The sequence below is a fragment of the Gymnoscopelus microlampas genome, assembly GCF_963454915.1.
Source record: "Gymnoscopelus microlampas genome assembly, chromosome: 12".
NCBI lineage: Eukaryota > Metazoa > Chordata > Actinopteri > Myctophiformes > Myctophidae > Gymnoscopelus > Gymnoscopelus microlampas.
In genome coordinates this window covers 25579978-25607037 of record NC_139949.1, presented here as the reverse complement: position 1 = coordinate 25607037, position 27060 = coordinate 25579978, and the positions used below count along the sequence as shown (strand labels likewise).

The 27060-nt window shown below is 41.2% G+C and overlaps 1 protein-coding gene across 1 annotated transcript; it reads right to left on the bottom strand.

Moving 5' to 3' along the window:
- Positions 1–21455: 21455 nt before the first annotated feature.
- On the bottom strand, positions 21456–26453 carry nccrp1 (P1, F-box associated domain containing). Its single transcript, XM_084073345.1, has 6 exons — positions 26219–26453; positions 24575–24655; positions 24363–24459; positions 24106–24201; positions 23158–23296; positions 21456–22592 (listed from the first exon to the last, which is right to left on the bottom strand). Exons 1-6 carry the CDS (start codon positions 26358–26360, stop codon positions 22446–22448), a joined length of 702 nt encoding a protein of 233 aa, XP_083929471.1. The 5' UTR covers positions 26361–26453; the 3' UTR covers positions 21456–22445.
- Between the last annotated feature and the right edge of the window lie 607 nt (positions 26454–27060).

The following is a 27060-nucleotide window of genomic DNA, read 5'->3' as shown; positions in this document are numbered from 1 at the left end:
GCTGGGGCTGCTGGCCGCCTGACGGTGACGCACGCAACACCACCTGGGGCTTGGAGGCGGAGTTGCAAGGGTGGGACAGGACGAGAAGGGAGAGGAGGGCGAAAGGGAGGATAGAGGTGGAGGGAGAGGGGAGGGGTCCCATAGTATCCCTGAGCCAGGTGAGCCAGAAGCCTGCCTGGGGTCAGCAGCCGGGTCAGAAGACTCTCCTGAGGAGAGAAAAAGAGGCAGGCAGAGAGTCAAGAGCTTATTAGAGCTGCAGTTTTCAAGTTGCTACTTTATGGACCATTTTGATCATATTTGATCAATATTACTGTACATAATTGACTTCTGTATGTATTAACTATAATTATGGAAAGACAATTATTTGTATTATCAATTGTGAGTCAGCTCTATTGAGCAGTCCATAACATTTGCCACATAATATGATACATTACATGAGTCGCTATGAAATGTATTACATAATTTTCAAATGAATTAATTAATCAAATTATTAATGAAAACTATATATTGATTGTCTGAGGGACATGGTGATTGAAAGGCTGCCAAATCCTAGCTCATTGGCTCCCCCCTATGGTAACAGATGGACTAATGACAGCTACACGCACACAAGCACACACACGCACACACGCACACACACACAAAGATGTCTCACTCTCTACTTGAGCTCTTAGCTCAGGCTTCTCAACCACCCATAGTTGTGTGTCAGCTGTGGAAGAAAGATACCCTGTCAGCTCAGCTCGGATAGACAAGGCTAGGAGGAAACAGAGTTTTGTTCTAACCGGTACTGGATAGTGGCCCAGCCTAGTTAATGACTGGCCATCCAGGAGATCCAGTAGGAACCAGACAGTATTGTTTTTAATGACATCAACATATATGTTTAGTTTTTTGGTATTCAATAAAAGCCCCTGCCCTTTGACCAGTGGGGAACTTCAGCTCTTGCCTGAGTTTGATCATTGTACAAACACATTGTAGTTGTACCATTCCAGTTGTCTTTGTCACAATATTCTATGCATAGGAAATCTCTTCTGTTTTTCCTTATATTTCTAGTTGGGACGGATTTCACACTTCGCGTCCTGAACTTTCTTATGGCTCAATGTGAAACCCTCTGTTGCCTAAACAGTTTGCATTTCATTTTTTAGCTTTTATTCCTATGAAATCTGCATTCTGAACAATTCTAGGGGTGAATTGTTCTTTCTACAATTACAATCAATCACATTAGCCAAATGTTCTCCTCCCTGCTAGCTTAACCCAACTGATGGTATACTATTCATTAGTAGCCTACTTAGTTTTAGAGATTTGTTTAGAGTAGTATTTCTCAGGACAGCGTTGTACAGCTATCCAGATATTGTTTTACCATAGCCACCATCACAGAGGAGAGAGGTCTAAAGGACTGATATTAGCAGTAAGACTGTAAATTGACCCGTCCTAATCCATCTTAATTGCCCTTAAAATTACCTCACAGAGAAACTAAAGCCAGGTTGTTTAGTCTTAGAGAACCTGTGGTTGCCATTTAATGGCGGCACCATTTAAGTGGCCGGCAGTTAGTTAGGCTTTGGCGAAGGTAGGCCTATATAATTAATTTCCATGTTCCTTAACCACTTGAACCCTAGCGTCCCTATTCTAGTCTGAACATTTGTAACTAGCAGATCTACAAGCTCACAACCGAGTGCGTTGTGAGCTTGTAGATCGACAATCTTTGGCAAAGACATTTTGTGTAGACTGTAAATACGAGCGGGTCTAGAATAGAGCCCTGGGGGACCCCAGTCAACTAAGGATATATGGGTTTAAGTGGCAACTTGAGTTGCACAATTAATTTGCATTGTAGATGGATTCATCCAAATACTCTCATGTTGCAAGGAGACATGCAAAAACCAACCAAGTTTAAAAATTCAAAAAGGGATTACATTTTCCACAATGCAACCATGCATGAAATCGTGTGGCTTGAAGTGTCTGCGATTGCATACTTGAGTGAAGTATATTTCAAGCTTTAGACAACACAAGGAATGAAGTGAAATACTGTGTGAAATATGTTGCCAGACAGTTATGTATTGTAAATACATTACAACAAACCCATTATATACTCAGTGTTGTAACTAATTCAATCCAGTGTATCAAAGTGGCCATAATGCACTGATGTAGTTGTAAAATATTAGTGCAGCTTTTCATGGCAACGTGTTTGTATTACAGTTGGTGTTGTATCTCATGTGCAATGTTGTGGTTGTGTGCTGTGCCTTTTCACATTTTCCAGCGGGTGTTGACAACTGCAGCCACAGAGTTCTATATCAGAACCTAGAGGAAGTGTGAACCACCCTTTACTCGATGGAATGAGATAAGAGGCCAAATCAAAAGTTTATGCACACAAACTGGATGCATGACAACGCACGACACCAACACTAACATATTGCTATTATACATGCTCTATTTTTATTTTTCCTATTCTAGGTACACCTATTCTCCAGCTCTGTTGCATGTGTCTTTTTCAGTCCCTAAGTTTAGCTTATAACGGTTTCCAAAAAGTGAATGAGACATCTTCTGATCTTTACACCTTGAGAAGAGTGTTGGTCTACCTTCATCTTGGTGTTTGGCTGGGTCATTTTTTTAGGACTTGGTTGTTTAATGTCCTTTAAAATGTTCACTGTGCAGGTTGGAGAGAGAAATGTCTTTACATTTATGATTATGAATGTATGATATCTGGCCATAGTGTTCGGGGCGCTACCCAACTCTCACACCTACGACGTACCGCCGATCCGACTGATATGCCCATATGGAGATCTCTGTATCTGTCAGACTTTGTCCGTTTTATGCACATATATGGAGATCCCTGATGTCATCAGCATATGCCCATATACGAGCATGCTCCCTTTTGTGCCCATATGGAGCTGACTGATTTGTTTGCGCCTGATGACGACATGAGCCATGACGCCACATTGAGGTTAGACAACACACTCCATATTTGGGCGTATAGCTGCATTGGGAACTTCTTATGTGGTTATGGCTGAGTCATGGCGACATGAGCGTGAACAGTGACGTCAGAGGTCCGCCTGCCGGGCCGCCCACTGAGCGCAAATCTACACCAGGCCGGGTTGCCTACTCAAGGCTGTGTCAGTTGTGGGGTGCAATCAAGTTCATTTCTCACAGTAATGTTTTTTTTGATGTTCACCCATAACTACTAGCAGCTGACCAACAAGGTTTTTTTTATAACAGTGGATAAGCCGTTGTACAGGATTGGTAAAGGAAATGCTATTAAGCCATCGGGCACTTTAAACACTCTCTTCAAATCCACCCAAACCGTAAAATCACCAAACACATGCCCAGACTAACCACTGACAGCTAGTGTGGATCTGCAATACCGCTTGTTGTTATGTTGAATAGATCAACAAATCATCCCCCACCAGTCAGGTATGACATTTACTACACCCATGTGACATAACACATTTGGAATAGCATAAAGACTGGTGGTTCCGCCAGTTAGTGCACAGACAACGGGCTGCTCCTTGTGAGTGCAAGCCGCGAGGACTTGGGTTCGAATTCAACCCTCATATTATCTCACATGTCTCTCCTCTCTGCCCTTGGTTTCCTGTTTCTGTACATTTACCTTAGCCTGGTAAACCCTCCCTCCGGAAATCTCATTTCCATTTGATTCCAGGAGTGAGTCTGGCATGAAGGCTTGTATGGGCGTTTCTAGCTCATTACCAAAAAAACGAGCCTATCAGCGTCGTCGCTCATCGTTCTGTGATTGACAGCGACAGTTGGCCAATCAGGTGGCGAGTTCGAGTGAGCCCGAATGAAGCCGAGTGCAGCCTGAGTACAGCCGACAAAAGATGAACGGCAGCCATTGTTGTTTGTGCGAGTGCCTTCACTTCTTATTTTCGGCTTTAAAACGCTCTCAAACTTATTTTTTGAGGCACGGAATTTACTTTTAAGATATCGTTTGGATAGAATTGAGTTGTTTAACTTCATATAAGTGGTCAATTAATCATGACAGAGCCTATTTAAAAATAAAAATTCAGAGAACCGGCAGGGGCGGGCAGTGATACGCATGTATCGGAATAAGGAAACCTATTTTGGGCATGGCCATCTCAAAAGTCCCGTTGCGTCACATTAGCTCTGGAGGTGGTAAACATGCACTGCAATTGGCTGAAGGGGAACAACGATCATTGGCTGAAGGGCTTGTCAGTGAACGGTATTACTCCCGCCCAACTCCAGCCCACAGCCAATATTGCAGAATGGGCGATCATGCCGGACTCACTCCTGGAATCAAATGGAAATGAGATTTCAGGAGGGAGGGTTTACCAGGCTACATTTACCTATCTGAGGAAAGAAAAAGCATAAAACTGCACATAATAGACTCAATCTAAAAAAAATAGAAAAAGTGCTCCTCGGAGCACAGGTCTCCGCCAGGTCAGGTAGGCCTCCTGGTGGCGCTATAATAGGCCAACGTGAAAAGGGTGCCATTTCTTCTTAGGCCTTGCATGACAATCGGACACTGACTGCATTCATGATTTGAGGCATTTTGTTAAAAACATTTGTTTCGCTAAATTAGACCTGCTGGTGGCGCTATAACAGGCCAATATTAAAAGGTTGGCATTTGTTCCTCAACATAGTGTGAATGTGCGTGCAAAGTTTGACCGCAATCGGACGGTGTGTTCATGATTTGCGGAATTTTGTTCAAAACAAGCCAATAATGCAAACTTTAGATGTCAATCTTATCAGGATGGAATATGAAAAATCAAACACATCCATCGTGATCACATGACTATAGAGATCATGTGTACAGATTTGCGTGAAATTTGGATAAAATTGGAAGGAGTAGTATAAAATAATGTGTTTTACATAAGTCGGCCTCCTGGTGGCGCTATAAAAGGCCCATGAGAAACATTTGGGGCAGAGGTTCTGAATTGGCATCCAGGGAGTGTGTGTGCACAGTTTCACTGCGATCAAGACAACGGTGCGGGAGATTAGCTGACGGACGGACGGACACACGGACACGCGGACGGACGGACGGACAGGGGGAAAAACATACTCCGAGTCGCCATGCCTTTCGGCCTGGCGGAGACAAAAATAATATCAAACATATGCAGACCGTGATCCCTGGTTGTAGTAGGGGGTTAATACTGTGACATTGCCGTGAAATTCCCCACTGTCAGCTGTATCAGAGGAGACATGTGATTCACACTACACACTCCTCAACGACTAAATTGGGAGAAAATAAAAAATGGTAAAGATAATAATTTTGGATGGCGAGGAGCTACAGGGCATACCTGGGGTGCGTTCGAATATATAGCACTGAGCGCCCTGGCCAATACAAACTAATACGTGAGTGCGCTCCCGGTGCGCATTTCCAAACGCACGTACATGCCCGGATAGTGTTGACAATATCATCACAAAGTTCCAGATTCGATTCATAGGTGGAGACCTGTGTTACCATTCCAGTGTCTCTACTATCTAGCCTAAATAGAGCAACATTTTCCTGAAAAAACAGAATTAATTAATTATGCTATTCTACAAGTAATTTTCTTCTCCCCTTCTTTTCCCCCTTTTCTCCCTATTTAGAATTCTGCCATTCTGTAGACGTCACTGATGCAGTAACAGAGATCGTCCTCCCCAGCCGGCTTCCCACCATTGAGCCAATAGGCTCTGTGCATAACTGTAGTCCTGTGCCGTGTTTCCATAAGGAAATCCCCCTTTCCTGTTCCAGTTCATTTTCCTATTGCTTCATTTGTTTGGCTGGGCAGCATATTTGTCATTTGTGTTTCACGTTCAAATCTGCTGCCAAGCCAATCAAACAAAGCTATGGGACAATGAACCAGAACAGGGAACAAGGTATGCCACCTTCTGAAAACCTGGGACTACAGTAATGCACTGAGGTGATTGTGTTTGTTAGAGCGCCTAGCCAAGCCGGAGTCACCGCAGAGGATTTGAACATCCGCTGTAATGGGCAGGACTACGCTATAAGTTTACGAGACTGTATTCAACTGTTACATACATGCAAATCCTTTCCTCAAAGGGAAAAAAGACATAAAGGAAAATAAACACCCAAAAAAAGCATGTTTGGGTGAAGTATGGAACAGTATCGGCCACAAGAACTACACAGATGCGTAAAATCACCAAGCTGGTCAGTGTATTTAACCCATTCAATCCGGGGACACATCTGTGTCATTTTAGATGTATTTAGCTATTCAAAAATAGCAGATATACAAGCTCATAGCGCTGCACCAAGTGCCGCACTACCAGCTTGTAGATCTGCTATTTTTTTTAAAATCGTAAAAATGTGTGCAAATCTTTACAAATGTCTTCTAAATCCTAACAGTTGTCTGAAAAACTTATGTAGCCATAATATCAGTGATTCTCAAACTTGTTCATGTCAAGGACCACCCAAATTATGTGTTTGGCCGCCGATGCCCATCAAAATATGTTGTTCCAGCCTTCCTGGGACCCCCCAGAAGCAAAGATTTGAGTTAAAAATGTTGTTTCCAAAAATACATGTATTCAAAGATTTGCACAAATGTTCAAGATTTTAAAGAAAATAGCAGATCTACAAGCTCATAGCGCGGCAATACTTTGAATGGCCAAAGAATAAAAGAATGGTTATAGCTAAAAATGACACACAGATGCGCGTTCCCGGTCTTAATGGGTTAATGTGCGTGAAATACACTAGATGACGCGGCATTGGAATAATTTCAGTGTTCAACTGAACAGGCGCAGGTCAATGTGCAGATCAGAAGATGTTTTGGGTTTGTGTGAGCATGTGTGTTTACAGCAGAGGCAGAACAATGTGACGGCAGGGCAACAGCTTTCTGTCTCTCCTTCCACTAGTCCCACCCCTTCCACTCCCCCAGCTCAGGTGAGACCACATTGTTCTACATTGTGGACTGTAACAGATACTGGGGTGCTGCATCTTTGATGCTGCCTGTACTCTGCCAGCTCATTATGGGGTTGTGATTCAGAAACACAGCCCAGAGGTCCACCGCATCACATTTCACTTTCCAAGCCCTGCTATGGTTACCACGACCTCAGACAGAGGGCCACCTTACACCAGGAGGCTGGGGGGGCAGTGGCACACCAAAAATAACTTCCCTGGCTATTCACGTACCGTAAGAATATTGCGCCCATAACCAAGTGACATGTGAGACACGTATGTAAATTTAGCTCACATTATGCACCCATTACACAAAGATAACTACACACAGGTTTAACACACAAAGGCACAGCGCTAAGCAAACAAACATTTCTGCACAGGCACTTGCAGGGGGGCTCAGGGAGGACACCGGAAGTGTACTTTTCCTGGTTCCTGTAATATCTTAAGTGAGCCTACAAGGTTTTAACAAATCCACAGACTAGCAACGGTTGTCGCTGTTTAGGGTTATATTAAGAATACTGTGCAAAAAGGTGTGTTTATTGCCAAAACAAGATGACAAAAACTGAAACGTATCCAAAATGTTTCAAATCTTTGTCGAGGTGTTTGTGCAGTGTGTGGCATTCTCCTCTTTTTGATCATGGACCATGGTTAGCAACAAGTCCAGCCCCTGCAAACTCTTTCTTGGGATGTGAATATCTACTCCTTGAATAGTCAAACACACATCTCATGTTTTAGTATTTGTGATCATATAGAAAAATATGTCTGTAGGATTATACAGGAAAGATATTATGCTTTTGTGAAGTAGCCTAATTAAAGGAATTCATGGGGCCTTAATTATGAGAAGTGCGTTAGCACTAAACGTAACCTGCTATGGATGCTACTTCCAGCATGTATTATCTTATCATTGAGAGCCACTAGGCATTACGGTCTATGTAAAACCACAGAAACACTTGAAGCAACTTGAACCCTATAAGTAGAAGTGGCAGATTTGTATGTTAAGTGTTAAGTGAAGTATTTTCCTCTATGATATCCTGTGGGATGCAGTAAAGTCTCAAGGGTCAATATTAGAGCTTTAGGTAATCAAGAGCCTCTTGCTTGAAGAGCTGGATGCATTATTTATTAACACTTCCAATTAAATATAGTAAAGTATCTTTTCCCTTCAAGCGACCTACAAACAAGTGCACACATCATATGGGATCTTATATGGTCTAATATACGATTATTTCTATAACATAAGGACATTGCAGGACATGGGCTATCTCATGTTCTAGTAGGCTGGTCTTTGTCACAGGTGAAGATTTAACTCCCAGGTAGATCCACTCTCCCATCAACAGATCAGAGCCTCTCATTGCTGTTCTATTTGTATGGGCCTGCTTATAGGCACTCGTAATAATCTATACAGGAACCTCATGTTTTACTACTGTTTCAAAGAGAAAGAAAGCAAAAGAGTCTAAAAGCTCTACTAGCGGCCCCTAGAGGCCATGCTACTACTTACACCCCACGTGCCCAAAGTGGTTTGAATCGTCCGACCCGCAATGCTGTCCTTAGATTCTGGCTCTCTCGCTAAAGAAGCTAAAGAGAAAGGGGAGAAAAGAAGAAGAAAAAGCATTTCTTCACTTTCATTCAAACACTGTTAAATGGGTGTACTGTACGCATGTATCTGTATGTGTCTGTGCAAGCACGTGTGTGTGTGTGTGTGTGTGTGTGTGTGTGTGTGTGTGTGTGTGTGTGTGTGTGTGTGTGTGTGTGTGTGTGTGTGTGTGTGTGTGTGTGTGTGTGTGTGTGTGTGTGTGTGTGTGTGTGTGTGTGTGTGTGTGTGTGTGTGTGTGCGCGCGCGCGCGCGCGTGTGCGCGTGTGTGTGTGTGTGGGAAGGGCTGAGGGTGGGGGGTAGTGCTGAGAGGAGCGTGGTCCCCATCGCCTTTAGCTGTCCAAGAACATTGAGCTGTGTGACAGCCCATCTCCTCTTACCGCCTCTGACACGGTCACTGTCTGTCAGCACCACTGATAAGTGATTGCCTGGGATTAACTTACACTGATAGGAGCGCCAGCAAATAGGGAGTTAGCACCTTTTACCGTTTAATATTTCCTCCCTGTACTGTGACAGTGGGGTAGCATCAGGTGAAGGATGCTCAATTTGACAAGCAGAGCGTTCAGATAGGAGAGTATGAAACGGAGAGCATGACACAAGCAATTAACAAGAGATTAATATTTTAAACTTCAGATGCGAGAGGTATAAGGACATGACAATTATGAGTTGAGTAAGCCAGGATTTGAGGAGGTGGCAATAAAATACTTGGTTATGGTTATGTAATGTTATGGTTATGTTTACCACCATGTTTGCTCTAACGCACTAAGATTTTAAAAAATGAGCATGTTAAATGGGGGTAAACACAAACTACTAAGTCTACCTGTAAAAACCTTACTGTACTTACTATACTGTATTTACTGGACAAATCGGGACATTTTGTTGTATTTTTAATTTGATATCGATCTCATGTCATTGATGATAGTTATGGCACAGTGTAAGGAAGCTTCAATGGTTCGAACAGCCATGAATAGAAAGATCAAAAGACCCTCCAAAATAAAACAAAATTAAAAGCCTTTTCCGTCTCCTGCCATGGCTGCTGATAAATCCAGGACTCACTGGTGATGCAGGAAATTTGTATAATGTTATTTGTGCAAGTCGTGCATGCAGTTATGATATAAGTGAATATTCTTCCTTATATCCTTCCTTTCTGTAATGATATTATTCCTTATATGATTCTTTGCTGTATTGATATTATTCCTTATATCCTTCCTTTGCTGTAATGATACTAATAGTTCATGCTTTAGATGCTGGTGAACATATGCAATGGTAAAAGTACTGAAACAGCGAAGTCATACAAGGTCTTTGCTATCATTCTTACCATTTAAACCATATTCTCAACACAACACCATGAAACTTCATGTATTAGATCACTAACACAATATCTGACATATTTGGTGGTCAACGGTCAAGGTCAAGAATGTAAATTATTGGCCTGGACCGTTGGTGTAGCAGTCCAGGCACCTAGGATCAGTGTAGCCTGACAGCACGTTGCGGGTTCGAGTCCCGATCCCGACGGCCTTTGTTGCATGTCACTCCCCATCTCTCTCTCCTCATTTCCTGTCAGCCTACTGTCCTGTCAATAAAGGCATAAAAGCCCACAAATAAATCCCCCCCAAAAATTAAGCATAGCGTTAGTTCATGCAGGACATGGAAGTCTTGTAGCCTGGTAAACCCTCCCTCCAGAAATCTCAATTGTATTTTATTTCATTCAGGAGAATCAAATTGAAATTAGATTTCCGGAGGGAGGGTTTACCAGGCTAGAAGTCTTGCACACCTCAGCTGTAATCGGCTGTCAGTCAGCTGATGTGGACATCAGCCTAGCCTCCTATACCCCATTCACAGCTCTGCTGGTCATTACGTCACACATTCATACTTCAATCAGAGCTCACGCCTTAACAAAGAGGTTCCTTTAAATACGGCTTTGCATTCACTAGATCTCTGCTTGTCTTGCTGCCTGCTTCACTGCTGCTTAGCTGCCTCCTCCACCCCAGAGCCCACCTTTGGCATAGGCTCAAATACTTGTGATATTATATCATGTTTTAAGTTTCAATTAGGTCTGCTAATTCAAGCTAATATGTCAATGTAGTGCTTATTGTTTGATATTGTATCCCTTTGGGGGTTTTTGCTTAACATTCCCCGATTTTGCTTAGCATGCTGCTTGGAGAAAATTCAGGGAATATCTCCAAGAGCGGAGCCTTAACTGTATTCCATTTGTTGCAATAAATGGTTATATCTACTTTGACGTGAGTGTTCCTGACTGAAAAGAAGGTAAATTATTGGTGGTAAAGAGGCTGGGGGTTTGAATCCACCGTGGTGCATACAGCTTTGTTGAGCGTCTATAGGAACAGAATTGGCCCGTGTTCGGGGGAGTTAAAGTGGGCGGGGAGGGTGATATTTGTCACTGCACATACTCCTACGGGCTCCACCTGTCAGCAGGGAGTGTTGGGCGGGAGGAGTAGGAAAGAGGCTCTACTGTACATCCTCCCGATGGGGGCTCCTCACTGGCAGGTGAGTCAGTAGGATACAACAGCAGTGACAACACACAAATGTGTGTGGGGAGGAATTAATTGGCATAACGACTAAATTGGGGAGAAAAGGGGGTAAAAAGCAAAAGAATCAGGTAAATATTGTCATACATAACTTCTGAATGGACCATCGTAGAAGGATGGAAATTGTTGCATGTCAAAGCTTGTCTCTGCATTGAGACACTGAGGCCATCTAGTGATGACCCACATGGCTTATCTATGCTCTAAGTTGCACTTGTTTCAATTTACATTAAGAGTTTTGATTTGATTTGTTTGATTTGTTTTGTAAAGCGACTTTGGGTACTATGAAGTATGATGTAGTATTATTATTATTATTATTATTAAGAAAGTGGCATTGGAAATGGCAGTTTTGGAAGGGTAAGACAAAGCCTGCCTTAGAACTGAGGCCAATTCTAAAAACGGCTTATACTTTTTGCTCACGCATAAAAAAACAAAAACATTACAGCATAATGACATCTGTTCAAATTACACCCATAAATCATGGCTTTTAGATAGTCTCTGTGTTTGCAGCCAAACTAAAGAAAGGAAAGAGATCCGGCCCTTTAATAAGTAACGCAGGCTTTGCTGCTTTATCTCCCTGTCCAGGAACTAGGTGAATCACAGAGTGTAAGCCAATCTATCTCCCGGCCTGGCCCCAAGGCCAGACAGACGGATACTAGACAGATGGGGAGTGGGCCAACCCAATTGTAGAACAATTACTTTACTGCGTTTAGAAACCGATAAAACTGTGAAACCTAGCCGATCTGAACACTCACATGTTTACAAAGGAAGTTATTGATCCAGGGTTTTCAACTCATTAAAGGGGTTTGGCATACTATAGAGGGAATACACGCAAGACCCTACCATTCTCTTTGATTTGAAAGTCATAAATCCTCATGAACTCACACACTTTGTCTTGTTTATTTATTTTAGTATCACTTACGAATTCTTACAAACTACAAATTCATATTTTACAGACAGTATATATATACATATGTAGCATGATATCAACCATTCAGATGCTGTTCCTTTACCCTTGAAATTGGTATCCTCCTAACCCTTGTAATGGATTCTAGGAAGTGGTTCAAACCACTTCCTAGGCTCGTTTGGGGGTAAGGAACAGCACATGCAACTTCTAAGGGCCAGTTTCAGTCTAGTTTCTTTAGTGCAAATAAATTCTTTACTGTTACTATTAAAGTGTTTGTGTGCATTGCATTGAGATTCTGTCTCGTATTATAGTATCATAGTGTTTTGTTCATCAAAGTTGCTCTTAGTCTGCACCTGACCCATGCCAGAACAACTTTGTGACCCACTTTTGGGCTCGACCCACTGATAGAGAAACACTGCCCTAAATACGGGCGGCACTGGATCAGAAGTTAGAGCGGTAGTCTGGGTATCAGAAGGTCTCCGGTTTGATCCTCAGCTCTTCCATGCTTCATGTCGAAGTGTCCTTGAGCAAGACACTTACTTAGTGCTCCCCCATGCGCTCCGCGGGGGAGCAGTAAGGTTTTGTTTTCTACTGCACTCCGCTCAGTAGAGTGAGATAGGAAAGAAATGGGACAACATGAAACAGAGTTCATTCATGAGGCTGATTCAAATCCATGACACTGGCAATTAGGTTTATGCCTGCCTGGTGTGCTCACTATCTGACTGAGCTACCGGGGGCCTAGCATTCTATGAATGTTATTTCATTGTGAATTTCCTTTTTGTATGGGGAAACCCCTTAAAAATAAGATTTCCTGCCATTTAATTGGTTTAGGATGTTCTAATCGGTTTGTGAATGTTTACCAATATGACTTTGGCAATTAGGTTTATGCCTGCATGGTGTGCTCACTATCTGACTGAGCTACCGGGGGCCTGGCATTCTATGAATGTTATTTCATTGTGAATTTCCTTTTTTTTTATGGGAAAACCCCTTTAAAATAAGATGTCCTGCCATTTAATTGGTTTAGGATGTTCTAATCGGTTTGAGAATGTTTACAAACTCCACCGAAGCCTTAAATCAGCCACATTGTTTCCACGTTAAGTGACTCACCAGGGGATGTATAATCTACACACAAGGCCTGAAGCGTTGGTCCAAAGGAAGCAAAATAAACACAGCAAACTAAGGTTTGTTAAACAGTTTCCTAGTTAGGTTGTTTTCATTATGGACTATTTTCCACCAATGTTTAAACAAATGTAGAACTGTTTCCACACACTAGTTAAGCCAGTCCAGGTTTAGTCAGTGTCAGTACTGTCATTGTCTCATGTGTCTGGGGGGGGGGGGGGGGGTCAAAAGACCTTTAGACTGGATTGATATAATTTCTCTTACAGTAGTTGTTAATTTACATGATGTATTTGATTTTTCTTCACTGTACTGTTCTATGCAAGCTTTATTTTTATTTTTTTCCCTAGTTTCTATTGACTATAAAAAATACTTATAATATCAAATGCTGTCTATATTCTTTGTCAAAATAACACTGCATGTGTTATTTGACAGCAATGATGATACCATTTTGCATGGTACCGAACAATACATTACTACTAGAGCAAGACTGAATGTCCTTGTGTGTGTGTGTGTGTGTGTGTGTGTGTGTGTGTGTGTGTGTGTGTGTGTGCGTGCATGCGTGCGTGCCTGCGTGCGTGCGTACGTGCGTGCGTGCGTGCGTGCGTGCGTGCGTGCGTGCGTGCGTGCGTGCGTGCGTACGTGTCTGACTGATGCCATGTGTCAGTATGGCAATAATAAAGAACCCCTGTCTGACTATGTGGTTGATGTGTAAACTTGGTAGTGGGGCTTTCTCATGACACATCTCTAAAAATGGTAGCAATGTCTCACTCTGAATCATTATTTTTGCCAGGCCAAAAAGCCAGCAGGCGAAGACTATGTTTCGCCCTTGTCCCAGGGTCTGTGGGCAGATAATCGGCTGGACCGATGGGTGTGGAACTTTGCATGCACACTCCCAATAGGCGATAGAAGACACTCCACCACACATTTTTCAAATCCGCCTCATTGTGGCGCTATACCAGGTTTCAATTATTATTAGATAACTAACTATATTTCTGACCTGAGTGCTACACAGCCAGAATCAACCAGTAGCAGAACAGGACCAGCAGGAGGCCCAGTCAGCATCAATCAGTAAAAGAGCAGACTAGGTAAAAGCAGGTATTGTCTGCTATTCACAGTCAAATGGCAGATTGTGAAAAAGGTGTAATGGAGAAAAGGCATACTGTGTACACTAGTGGTTCTCAAAGTGGGGTCCTTGAGGGCGTTACGGGGGTACACAGCAAAATGAGTAACAGTTTAACCACTCTTACCCTATTTTATACATCAGCTATTCAAAAATGCAGGTCTACAAGCTCACAACGCGTCACATCGCAAGTTCGCAACATGTTGTGAGCTTGCAGATCGGCTATTTTCAAAACATTTTGATGAAAATTGCAAGAATTTTGAACAACACAAATATTCTCTTAAGACTTAACTGGTCCCTGGCACAAAATATTTTCCGATGGGGGTCTGCGGCCAAATACATATCTATTTGGAGGTCCTTGACATAAAAATGTTTGAGAACCACTGCTGTACACCACTGATATGGTAGAGATGATGGAAGTATGTGCAGGTAGAGGAAGACTGTGTGGTTAGAGTTCACAACTGTAAAGTTTATTTACATGAAGTTGCTAAAGGCGCAGCTGAAGAAAGAAATAAAAGTTGTCAGTTTGGTCTGACATGCTAGGAGGGTCACACAGACAGACACACGCACGCACGCACGCACGCACGCACGCACGCAGGCAGGCAGGCACGCACGCACTCACACAGACTTTGCAAGAAAAGATCACTGGTGTAAAAAACAATAAATACAGATTCTATTTTAAATTATAAATTAATTATAATGAACTTAAAGGAGACAAGTCTTTCTGATTAGAACACTCACAAAGTAGTAGAGTGACTAGAGTCCCTGACAACCTCAGCTTAATCTTCAAATCCAACATACTGTGACCATGAAGAGTCGCGCTAAACCAAAGGATACAGCAGATAAGGGAAAGAGCATACCTCACATATTAACATATGATCTCCAAACAAGCATAATACATCCATTACCATTGCAAGACACCACAAAAGAGACAGCAAAGGAGATGAAAACAGTACTTATTAGGCTAAATGTGTAAACAGATAATTTTAATCAGACTAAAATATCTGATCTTTTAATATCTTATCACAATAAATTGCTGCCAAATCTAACTTATATGTACACTGTGTTAGAATGTATCTATCCTTATTTGGACTACACCAGCAAAGCAAAACACCAACACATTTACACTAGCGGAGATAATATCAATCTGCCACATAAGTCATTATAACACTGCCTAGTCAACAACAATCTAATTTGATTTATTTACCATGATATCACATGTTATTCCCTAGGGAGTCTTGATGGTCAGATGTATCCATGCTCATCTCACAATACAAGAATCCTTCCAACATTTGTGATTAGATTTGAGTTGTGAAAGTCAAATATATCCAAATCATTTTGCTGACCATAAATGGACGGAGTACAGACCAAGTTCCAACACTACAGACAGACTAAGCTATAACAAACATTGTATGGACTCTTTCCAATGGGAAACTCTAGTCATGATGGCCAAATCAGGCCTAAAATAATATTATTATATATCATAATAATATAATGTAAAATCAGAAACAATGTTGTGTAATATGACCGAAGCACTACAATATTTCACAATCAACTTCTTGTATTCTAGGCAAAATCCAGTCAAAATATTAAAAAGATGAAGAACCCCTCCCCCAAATGAACTGAATAAAATAAAAATAGCTGTACATACCTGTAATATAATGGTAACACAGACCTTGTGGTATCAGAATGAAACTAAAGGATGAACACCTAATACAAATCTAAACTTTCGAGTGTGACTCTTTAGAACAGTTTGACACGTCACCTGGTTTAGTTATGGTCCAGTACCTCACAGTTAACACAAAACCTTCCCACTTCCACCCTGCTTTACATTAAAGTTATATTTCAACAGGCTCATCCAGTTAGTGCATGGACATTAAATTGGACATCCTCCTTGTGAGTTGCGAGGATCCGACTCCCATAACCTAAATATAAAATGTCTCTATGTCTGGCATGTCTCCGATCTCTATGATTTCAGTTTACTCCACTATCTAATAAAGAAGAAAATATTATATATTATATTTCAAAATTCTGATTTTGATATTTCAGGAAACTCTCTACATATACACATCTTCCCACGTTGTGTGAAGAAGTGGCTCACGAGGCACCCCAGCGCAACGCCTTGTGAAGATCGGCTACTTTCGACCAATACATTTGGTATAGAGGGACAAAAGGAATGGACTACGTATAGAGCCCTGAAGGACCCTGGCCAACCAATTATTTAGGGTTTAGGGTAATTATAAGTGTTTTAATTGGTTCTCACCAATGTGCATGCACTGTAGATGTGGTGATCGCAATGGAAAAATAACTCAAGTCGCACACAGTCTGCACAACTTGCTCTCAGTGTGTCCACTGCGTCAGAATGCCATCAATCTGGACAACAGTACCGCAAGCTTGGCTGAGCACATGGCTTGGTTTACAGAACACTATGCACACTTCCATCCCTTTCAGCTGCTCAAGTGTAGCGATCTACTTTCAATTGTCACTGCTCAATGAGACAATTTCTACTGATTAACCCTGTGCTCTGTTTCATAATCAGTCCTCGGGTAGAATTGTCTGGTCTCTATTTGTGTAGGCCAAGACTTTCTACAGTCACCCACTGTCAGAGAGAATAGGGAGCCATTTATTCTGCCCCATGCCATTTGCAAAATCCCCCTGATTGTAGCTATACAGCTCCATCATTAATTACTGTAAAACGCATCTAGGATATCTAGTACTGTGACTGTGCATTAGTATGCTGCAGTTCATGTTTATTTTATGTTGTTTCTTTTATTGTATTGAGACCAATAACAAATGTCCAATTTGGATTTGGACAATAAAGTTGTATCTTATCTTAACACATTTAGACCTGAGGCACCTTCTAAATCCTGATCTAAGTTTTCTGAAAAACTTAAAATATTATTCAAAAATGTAAAAAAGATATATGTTGCTATATACTGTACATAGCAACAAGAACCCCAAAAGGGGTTCCCGTCTTGAAAGGTATAGTTACAAATAGGGGTTCCTGCCCTAAATGGGTTAAAAAGCTGGCTATGTTCAGGATAATTTACTGCAAATTTGAAATGATCATGAATCAATATACTGTATAAGTTGTATGCTTTTGGGAAAGAGTGATGCATGACTCCACTGACTGGACTGACCTACCAAATTAGAGTAAAAACTTCATTCATAAACCCGGTGGTGTTGAAAAGCATAGTAAATCTGGATTTGGACAAGTGGTCCAAATCTTGAGAAAAGTGATTCTCCTCAGTTGATTTCAGGTGTCAGATGGATTACACAGAAACAGATTTGATAACAGCACTTCACCCTTGAAGGTCGAACGTCTCTCCTCTTTTCTGCTACCAACTGTGTGCGGTTCATAGTCCATCTAACAGCTGAACCTCGTAGACCAAAACTTTGCACCTCTGTTCCCTCAGATATTTGTACTCCTGCATGCGCCTCAGGTAGTCAATAACTAAATAACGGCAAGAGAGAGAGAGAGAGATAGACAGGGAGAGAGAGGCTGCATGGGGCCAGCGGCGAGGTCGACAGAAAGGGGTTAGTAGACAAACTGCCAGCAGACAGTGGCTCCTGAGGTTTCCATTACCTGTGTCACTCTGCCCGGCCACTGGCGGCCCTGTCACCTTAGAAGGAACAGCAGTCTCATCTTCAGTATGAACCCAGACAGAGACACCAGTTATGCAATATTCAGGACACGGTCCGAAACAATGAACCAGCAAAAACACACAGAGAACGCACACGGTTCTCCTACTACTCACTGGCTGTGAAAAGAGATCTGGCAAACTGTTGATGACTGAAACGGACGAGCCGGACAATCAAGATCTATTCAGCAATAGGCATTTATCCATTACACCAAGAAAGAGAAATCACTACTCTTCAATCCATTTGTACACAGTTGTTTTTCTTTTCTTTTTTACATGGCTCTGTGTGAAAAATATGTCCCGCAGCATATCGTCGCTGTCGGGCGGAAACCTTGTATTTCCAAAGCCGTTACTGTTCAGAAAATCGAAAAAATAACCTGTGTTCCAATCATAACTGTAAAATATGGTTCCAATGGATCCAATATTATTTAGTCAGAAGCTCTTGTTAATACTCTCGTTAATTGGTTCAATGTTTATAAAACCCACAGACACCCACAGTCTTATTCACTTTCAACCTGGTGTCAACTATTTTGGGCATGTCATTATAGGATTTGTTTTAATATATATTATTTTTAAATTGTAAATATCAAAACATTGCCATCTACAATATCTAACAGATCGGCTATTTCCTCTACTTTTGTGAGAAATGTATGACATTAATTTACGAAAAAAACCTACAAATATGAAATACGGCGATATAAGGTTTCTGCCAGACAGCGACTATATTCTTTGATCCTATCATATTAATTAGACAGCATTAAATGGTGGACACAGCAGGAGAACAACATCAAACAACAAGGAGCCCCCCATCAATATTTCCCAGCAAAACGTATTCATAAACATTTGTCCATAGACGTTGTCAAATGCATAGGTACTGTAGCAGTGCCCTTTATTCCTCGCCATGCAGGCCTGGATTCAGGTTAACAATTTAGTTATAACAACAAAATGCGAAACACAAAGTGCAGAGGCAGCTAGCAGGCCCACACAGACAAAGCAGTAGATGAGGGCTGAATGAAAACAAAACAAACCGACACACACCACCTCTCCCTCTCTCTCTGACATTCACTCACTATTACTCACTCGCTTTCTCTCTGTCTGACTCTCTCTCTCGCACACGCGCACGCGCACACGCACACACACACACGCACACACACACACACACACACACACACACACACAGGAAAATAATGCCCATAACAGCACATATTACTGAAATATAAATCTCTGTCCAAAAGGCAAGTCCTGTTGTATTGTTTGCCCTTTGTGCTTTGCTGGCTCGCTATTTGTAGGTAGTGTAACTATAATTTAGATTAAGACAGATTAATTATAAATTACATGCTGTGACTCACACACACCAAATTATCTCAGGTGGCGATTACTCATTGAAATTGTAAGGTTGGCTCCTTAGCAACCATAGGGGTGAAATAATACCATTAGTGCTTAAATGAAAAGAGACCTATCTTTAGACCCCAGACTTGACTCACAAGTAGTGGGTCTGATATATATACTGTATGGCCCAACTGATGGATCCACGGGGAAACGTGAGAGAAACGTGAGGTATAGTATAGCTGTTCCTTTTAACTCTTTGTCCAGTGGCACACTATGATGAGGTACGTGTCAATGCCTGCGTACAATGATGAAGCATTGGTTTACGTGTGCTGACATGCAGGGTGGTTGCATTTCAGGATAAGTGTCAGAGAGCTTTAGCGGTAGATTACTTGGATTTAGCCTCTGAACTCCAGCAGATACAGTTTTTTCTCTTTGTTTGTTTAGATGTTCTTGGAATGACCTAAACAGTCCAGTTATACTCTTAATGAGAATGTTCGTAATGTAGTAACAGTAAGAGAGAATGTGTCCCGTTTCTGTATGAGGACAGGTCTTGCCTGTTATAATATAACGAGAATGTGCGAAAAGTGTACATGTGATAAATGTGGGTGGCGTGTATAGGGCAGTTTCATTTAGGTTCTTTGAGGTGGTATCTATGATATTGTGCACACAATCAAACATAATAGAGTGGCACCCAGGGTGTATCATGCAATCAACACCTCATGTCTCATACATCAACTCCTAACAGCCCCACTGGCAGCCAGAGGTATCATGGACACAAGGAATAGGTTGGCCGGTTACTGTAAATAGCAGAATGGTCTGTTAGACGATTGATGCTTTTATGTCTGTCAGGTATCAGCTCTAGATTTTCATCAATATCAGGAACTGTCAACAGGGAAAGCAGATGAGAAATGATTCACTAAGTTACATATACAGTAAGTGACCAAGAGAGGAATATGTAGAAGTTAGAACCTTAAGTCTTCACAGCCAGTGAAACAATGGCTACATTACTGTCTGAAGAGAAAGCTGGGAAAGTGTCAGCTAAAATAAATGCCAACTAAAGAGTTGCAACTCTACCTTTATGTTAATGAGGATGCACATGACAGCAGACTTTGGAACAAGATGTAATGAAATCCCGTCTAATTACCAGCCGCCAACAGATCCCATTGTGTCTTATGTAGGCTATAGCCTAATCATTAAGGTATACATTTGGACTAATGCTGCAATAGCAACCTTAGTACTAAAAGAAAATAATAAAAACAACGAAATAAAATGGCTATGGTTATGTATAATGGTCATAATTGTAATTTTGTCAAATTCAACCAATTATGGTCAGATTCAAGTAGCCCTATATGAGAAATTGGAATTATGGGGGGATGCCCAATGATTGATCCAACAAAAATGCCATGCCTGTGAAGCATAATCATACCTCAATCAAATACTGAATATTTGGGATGTCTATTGCACAAGATGTATATAAACTGAATACGGTTTGTTTAAACTTACATTTAATATATATAAAACATGTCATGTAATAGGCTAAAGCACAGTAGGCTACTACAGTAGGTATTTCGGATTGTAAGTATTATGTTGCTACATACATTTAAACCACATAAATCAAATGTAGCTGATGTATGAAACTTATATCGAAACTTAAGAAACATGATACTTAAGTTTTACTTTGGATCAATATGAATTTCTTATCGATTCTTACATTTGTATAGATAAAATGTCAGAATCAAAATATCAGAATCGATCAAAGAAAGACACTCTGGATCCAAAGCTACTCTTAACTTATTAATAGTTACCTTGAACCTACTACAACTACAGCCTATTATTTTTGCCGAAAATAATTCGAGGATGAAAAATATAGATCAATACTTAACGGTCACCGAAGTCGCGTCCAAGTCGATGCACCTGTTACTTTGTTACTTGAGTCTTAGTTGTCTGATCGGTCCTTACCTCTGTCTCTTATGGCACAACTCCACCAGATGCGGGCATCGCTTCTTAAACACTCAAAACGGACGCAGATAAAAAGTCTCCTCGTCTTGACATACAGCGCACACACTTTACTTTACCGTTTAAACAACTCACATTCCACTGGGATGCTACGGTCCATGCGGTTAACCATAGACACACACCACACACATACACACCCCCACCCCCACATACACACGCGCACTGCGCAAGTGCTAACCCGACACGTTCATTGGTGCAAAAGGAGTCGAACAAAGTGGAACATGCCTCGAGAACGTGCAGCACAGAGATGCCGGTCAAATAATTAGGCGTATTTCAAAACTAAAAAAGTCACTTATAGAATGTGTTCAGAGAACTTCAGACATGTTTTTATCGCATAGCAATACCAGTTTAATTCATCATAATCGTTTCATTGTTGTTATTAATTATGACCTTGGCTTTATCTGCTTGACCCAGTACATGGGGAATCACTCTCATCTGCATAAGCATAATTGATACCATGACCATCAACTACTTTATCAGAGAGACTGACGTCTGTGGTCAATGATACAAGATGCATGTTCTATTCCTATTCATTCTGTTATTGTCCTTAACTCATATCTCCTGGTAATGTCATGTGTCCAATATTGTATATATATTCTCCATGTGTAATAAACTTCAGAACTTGTCATGTGATACTGCCTGGTGTCATCTTGTTCTGCTGAAACATCACTCACCACCCTTAGTTAGAGGGAGACTTTTAAGGGACCACAATTATCAACTAGAAAGAGTCTATCTGGCTATAAAGTAGGCCTAAGTTGTAATAGTTGGGACTATAAGCTATTTCTTTTTAACAGGAGGGCAACGACTTAAATAGAGGGACAGTTTGGAGCATAGATGTTTAGCATAAATACAAAAAATCCAAATAAAAATAGCCTATTCCATCCCCTGATGGTCACCTAACTCTACATCCATCTACCCTCTGTCTGTCTGTCTGTCTGTCTGTCTGTCTGTCTGTCTGTCTGTCTGTGCACACGTGCGTGCACGTGTAATCATTCTGTAATAATTCTCAGATTTCCTAAGAGAATTACTGTTATTGTTGTCTTGTGTATTGTGCATCTGATAATGCAAATTGTTTATCTGACTCCGTTTGCCTCAACATCCTGCCTCAACATCCTGATTGATATCACACACAGTTTAAAATATTGAGTATTTATTAATATATATTCTTTCTGCAATGAACCATATTATTTATTTAACAATTTCTATGATCATTTTTTATGATCATCCCAATCTGATGTTTCATGATCACCATTCTAAAGCAAATCATTTGGGCACTTTGTGATAGCCACACCTCCTTTAAGGACTCCCAACGGTGCAGGACTAGCAGTTGGATCTGGTTGGTCTCACAAGGACTGCACTGCCAGTGACCAGTGTAGGGAAGAACTCCACCATGAAACTGTTCTTCAGGCGATGTAGAAAGTGAACATACCTCACCCCAGGTCCATAGCCTGAGAACACATGGGAAACCTACAGACATACAAACATACAAATGAACTTCTCCAAGTGTTTTTGACACAGACAAAATAATGATCAAGGCCTGAATCCAGGGGTCATCGCCATGCTGGCTTGTGGTGGACATTTTTGTCAAAATTATATTTTTGCCATGGACATAGAAAATGAGTAGACATAACATATAAAGAGCTAGTCCTTAATTACAATTACAGATCTGAGAGTGTACAAATGGAACCAAATGGGGGGTCCATTTGGTTCCATTTTTACACTCTCAGTTATGGTGGTCCATGAAAATAAATCTTTTGAGAGCCACTGTCCTAGTGGACTCCTAATGTGCCATACATAGTGTCATAGTAAATCAGTGTCATACATATTCTGAAGAAACCCTGGAGACCGACATTCAGTAATTGGGTCTTATGATCAAAAATGGGGTCTTATGATCTTAAAATAAGAATATAATAATGGTGTGTAAACACAACTAAAATTTTGCCAAGGATGAGGCCAAGTCTTGTCACGGACACATTTGTCAGTGTACTGACATATTGAGATGACCCCTGCCTGAATCTTAACCAAGACTGACCTCTTTCCAGGTGTGTGAGTAGATGCTGAGGTCCTCAGTTGGGTTGACAGTGTGCTCTGAGATCACTGTCTTCTTGTCAGCCCCCAATAACTTCACATGCAGCTGGTAGATGGACTCATGCACCTGACTCTCTTCATAGCTAACAAACAAACAGAAAATAAAAGCTATGTTCATATTCAAGTGTCATTACTGAAACATTGTGGTGGCAGCACTTGCATGTTTTGCTGGGAATCTCATAGAAACAGATGATCATGATACATTTGGATTAAAGGCGCTGTATTTCTAACATACAGTGTTTACCATATTGCAAACACATCTCAAAAAGAAAACAAAGGGCTTGCAAGTCAATCTCTTATGCTCCCAGATTTCATGAAAATAACATAACATTCAGAACATGAAAAAAAGCTTAACATTTTTCGACCCTGCACGCCCGGTATCTTTGTCGTTGTAAGCTAATCTAAATCTGGGTGCACAAGCACTGTTTTCTTTTTGTTATGATTTTTTCTAGGCTGTGCGTATAATCTACATGGAAAAACACATCATTCCAACATGAGCAATATATAGCTATATGAGCAATACAAACCCTAAGCCATACCCTATACACTATGCACACACAGTGCAGTTGTACCCATTGCGACAGAGTTGATAAGACAACAGTAATCACATGTAGTCAGACGACCATATAGATCTCCACCTGCTGATCCGTCTGGTGATATCTACATTCAATGAATGGGCTAAAACTATGGTCTAAAAAAATGCTAAGACTTTAGGGCGGTCCTTTATATTGGGGTGGTGTCAGGATTGGTTTTCAAAGCGTAGATCTGTTCTAGCCCATACAATTAATTTAGATGTATCAGTAGGTAGAGAGCTCTGATCGTTTGGCTATGTGAGGCTAAGACAACAGTGATAATGTAATCGCAAATGCTTTCCATCAGGGAGGCAACCCACCAGTCTTGGATGACTATGTCAGGCTGAAAGTCATCCAGCAGCTCATCCCATAGTCCCTCTGCCTTCAGGTCTACTACCTGCTCCATGGAAAACCAGCTGAGGACAGACAGAACATGACAACACTGTAATGCCTAGTGAGTTCAGAGGGGCTGATGGGGGTGGTGTTCAGTTAGGCTGGGCGTTGGTGTCAGATGCTTACTTGATATACTTATTATAGCCAGGTGGCTGGCTGATGTCTGATCCAAAGTAGCACTCACCTGTACTGAGGAAGTTGACAGACAACAGCACCTGGTGGAATGCCACTGGAGTCATAGGGGAGGACTTCCCTGTTTGTGGTCCAGCCCGTGAAGTCACCTGTAAGTCATCACAACATTACACATAAAAAGGTAGCCTATGTTCTTTTAGTTAAAAGTGTAGTTTGTTTAACAAACTTTATTCATTTCCTGCTGTAAAACATGCCGTCTCTCACCTTCAGGTTCAAAACGTGGCGGTCCATCTCTGGGCACACCGGTCAGCTCTGGTTCAGGAGGAGGGGTGTCCTTAGTCAAACCTGTGACAGAAATGAGACAAAGGCACAACTGTAAGGCGCCACACCAAAGGCATGCACTATAATCCTACTGTAAATATCACAATGTCTGTGTCCCTGACAGGGACACAGACATGTTTCAGTAATAAAAAAGAAGAAAGAAATCAACCAGGCCTTTAGTATGAGTGGCCAACACCCATACCAACTTTATCTACATTTGAGAACCTGTTGAACTCTGATATGGTTGGGGTTGTGTATTAGTATTGTAATATCTTTCACCTATAATGTATATGTACATACTATATATATATATATATATATATATATATATATATATATATATATATATATATATATATATATATATACACACATATATATACACATACATATGTGTATATATATATACAGTATATATATTACTGTCACATATTACAGTATATATATTTAAATCAAATAACAAAAATTCAAAAATAGACCAGTCATAAAAAAATCTAATAGAAATAATAGAAACGCTTTGCATCTAAATAAATTGATGCAAAGCATGATTCACAGCTGAATCATGTGACAACACAATGAAAATCACTGTGCTCTAAACACTGGATTAGCAAAAACTAAACTATTTTGACTCAGCAGGCACTTGCTATTAGACATGTTAGACATGTCACTGTCACAATTTAACATCTCCATTTGAGCAATGTTTCACCAGATGAGATTACACCACAATGTCACAACACTGTACACCAGTGGTTTGCAAAAATGTTCATGTCAAGGACCCCCAGATGTATACGTATTAGGCTGCCAACCACCATTTGAAAAGATTGTGTACCAGGGACGGGACCACCCGCAAAATACATTTTTGTTTGTCAGATAAGATTTGGTAGCCTACAGAATTCTACAACTGTCTAATGTGTCTAAAGCCTTCTGTGGGTGGTGAAATAACAGTGGAAAGAATGAAGCGTATGATACATTCTCAATAGTCATTCTCATACATTCTCTCATTGGGCTATACTTCTAGCCGGTAAAATAATATTGAAATTAAACCAAATTTAGCTGGGAACCCCCTGGAACCGCCTCAAGGACCCCTGGTCCCTGCCTGCACCCACTTTGGGAACCACTGCTCTAGTACACATTCAAATCTGTCAAGAGAACACTAAATGAGTCTGTGGCGCTTTGATGCAGGTTTTATATTATAGACTGCATCAGTGGTTCTCAAAAGTGGGGTCCAGGGACCCCCATGGGTCCTTGAAGGGGGTTACAGGGGGTCCCCAGCATTTATTTATGTTTTAATATAGCTTTAAAACCAGTTCAACCAGTTCCCTTATATAGGCTACATCATCTATTTGAAAATAGCAATCAACAAGCTCACAACGTGTCGCAGTGCAATGAGTGTGAGCTTGTGGATCTGCTCTTTTCAAAAATGTATCTTTTTAAAATAAACATATTTTCAGATGGGAGTCCACCACGGGCAAATTAATGTAAGGGTCCTTGACAGAAAAAGATTTGAGAACTACAGAATATTGGAACCCGGCTACTTCTGCCTTGTTTTAGCATATGTTTTAGTGGTCAATGGTGACGTCATCATACCGTGAGGCGCAGGGTTCCTCAACAGATTCCGGCCGAGGGGTTTCTTCTCGCAGACGGACTTCCAGTCCACGGTGTCTGGCAGCGGGACGCCCTGGAGCTGCAGCTCACTCTCACACCTCTTCTTCCATTCATCGGTGGACATGTTGGTGTGTAGGTTCTGTTTTATGAATGAATCAGGAAGTGTCTAGTAGTTACTACAGTCCAATGATTCCATGCCCCACCCTGGTGTTGACATAAGGGGTGTTGCACAGTCTGTCTGTCTGTCTGCTCCCCGGTGTCATAAAGTATGGAGACACTAAAGGGTCAAAATTCATCTCGATTCATTTGCCGGCCGGCAAATTAAGAGATATATTGAAATTATACTGATGGAAACATACTATTCATTCCATGTGCATTGTAATTTGTCCACACTTTACTCCCATGTCTCACACACTATAGGGCTAGTCAGACTACAAGTCCAAAGTCATTGATTTTATGAATTCGCTTCGCAATATGTAAAGATAAGATAAACGGTAGCTAAGATGTCATAAACCTGTGTCATTAAATGTAAACATGGACATGTGAAGCACACCCGGAACACAACTATAGCTTCAGGAAGCACCAGGTTCCACCTAGTGGAGGGGACAGGACATAACCATTTTCTGGCAAATGCAAAGAAAATCCTGGTGGTATGATGGACGCCTCCACTGCTGACACGTTTAACCTAACCATTGGTGGGTACCATATCACATAGATACACACAGCCCTCCCCTACATAGAACACTATATACAGTACACTAAATAAAAAGGATGGATTTTAATATATTTATATTAATATCTCTATACTAAAATGTTCTGAGCAC

Coding starts and splice junctions, on each gene's coding strand:
- nccrp1 (XM_084073345.1), bottom strand. CDS start 26,360: ATGTCCACCGATGAATGGAAGAAGAGGTGTGAGAGTGAGCTGCAGCTC. Junction 24,656..26,218: donor GAGGAACCCTGCGCCTCACG/GTATGATGACGT, acceptor TTTCTGTCACAG/GTTTGACTAAGGACACCCCT. Junction 23,297..24,105: donor GACATAGTCATCCAAGACTG/GTGGGTTGCCTC, acceptor TTTGTTTGTTAG/CTATGAAGAGAGTCAGGTGC.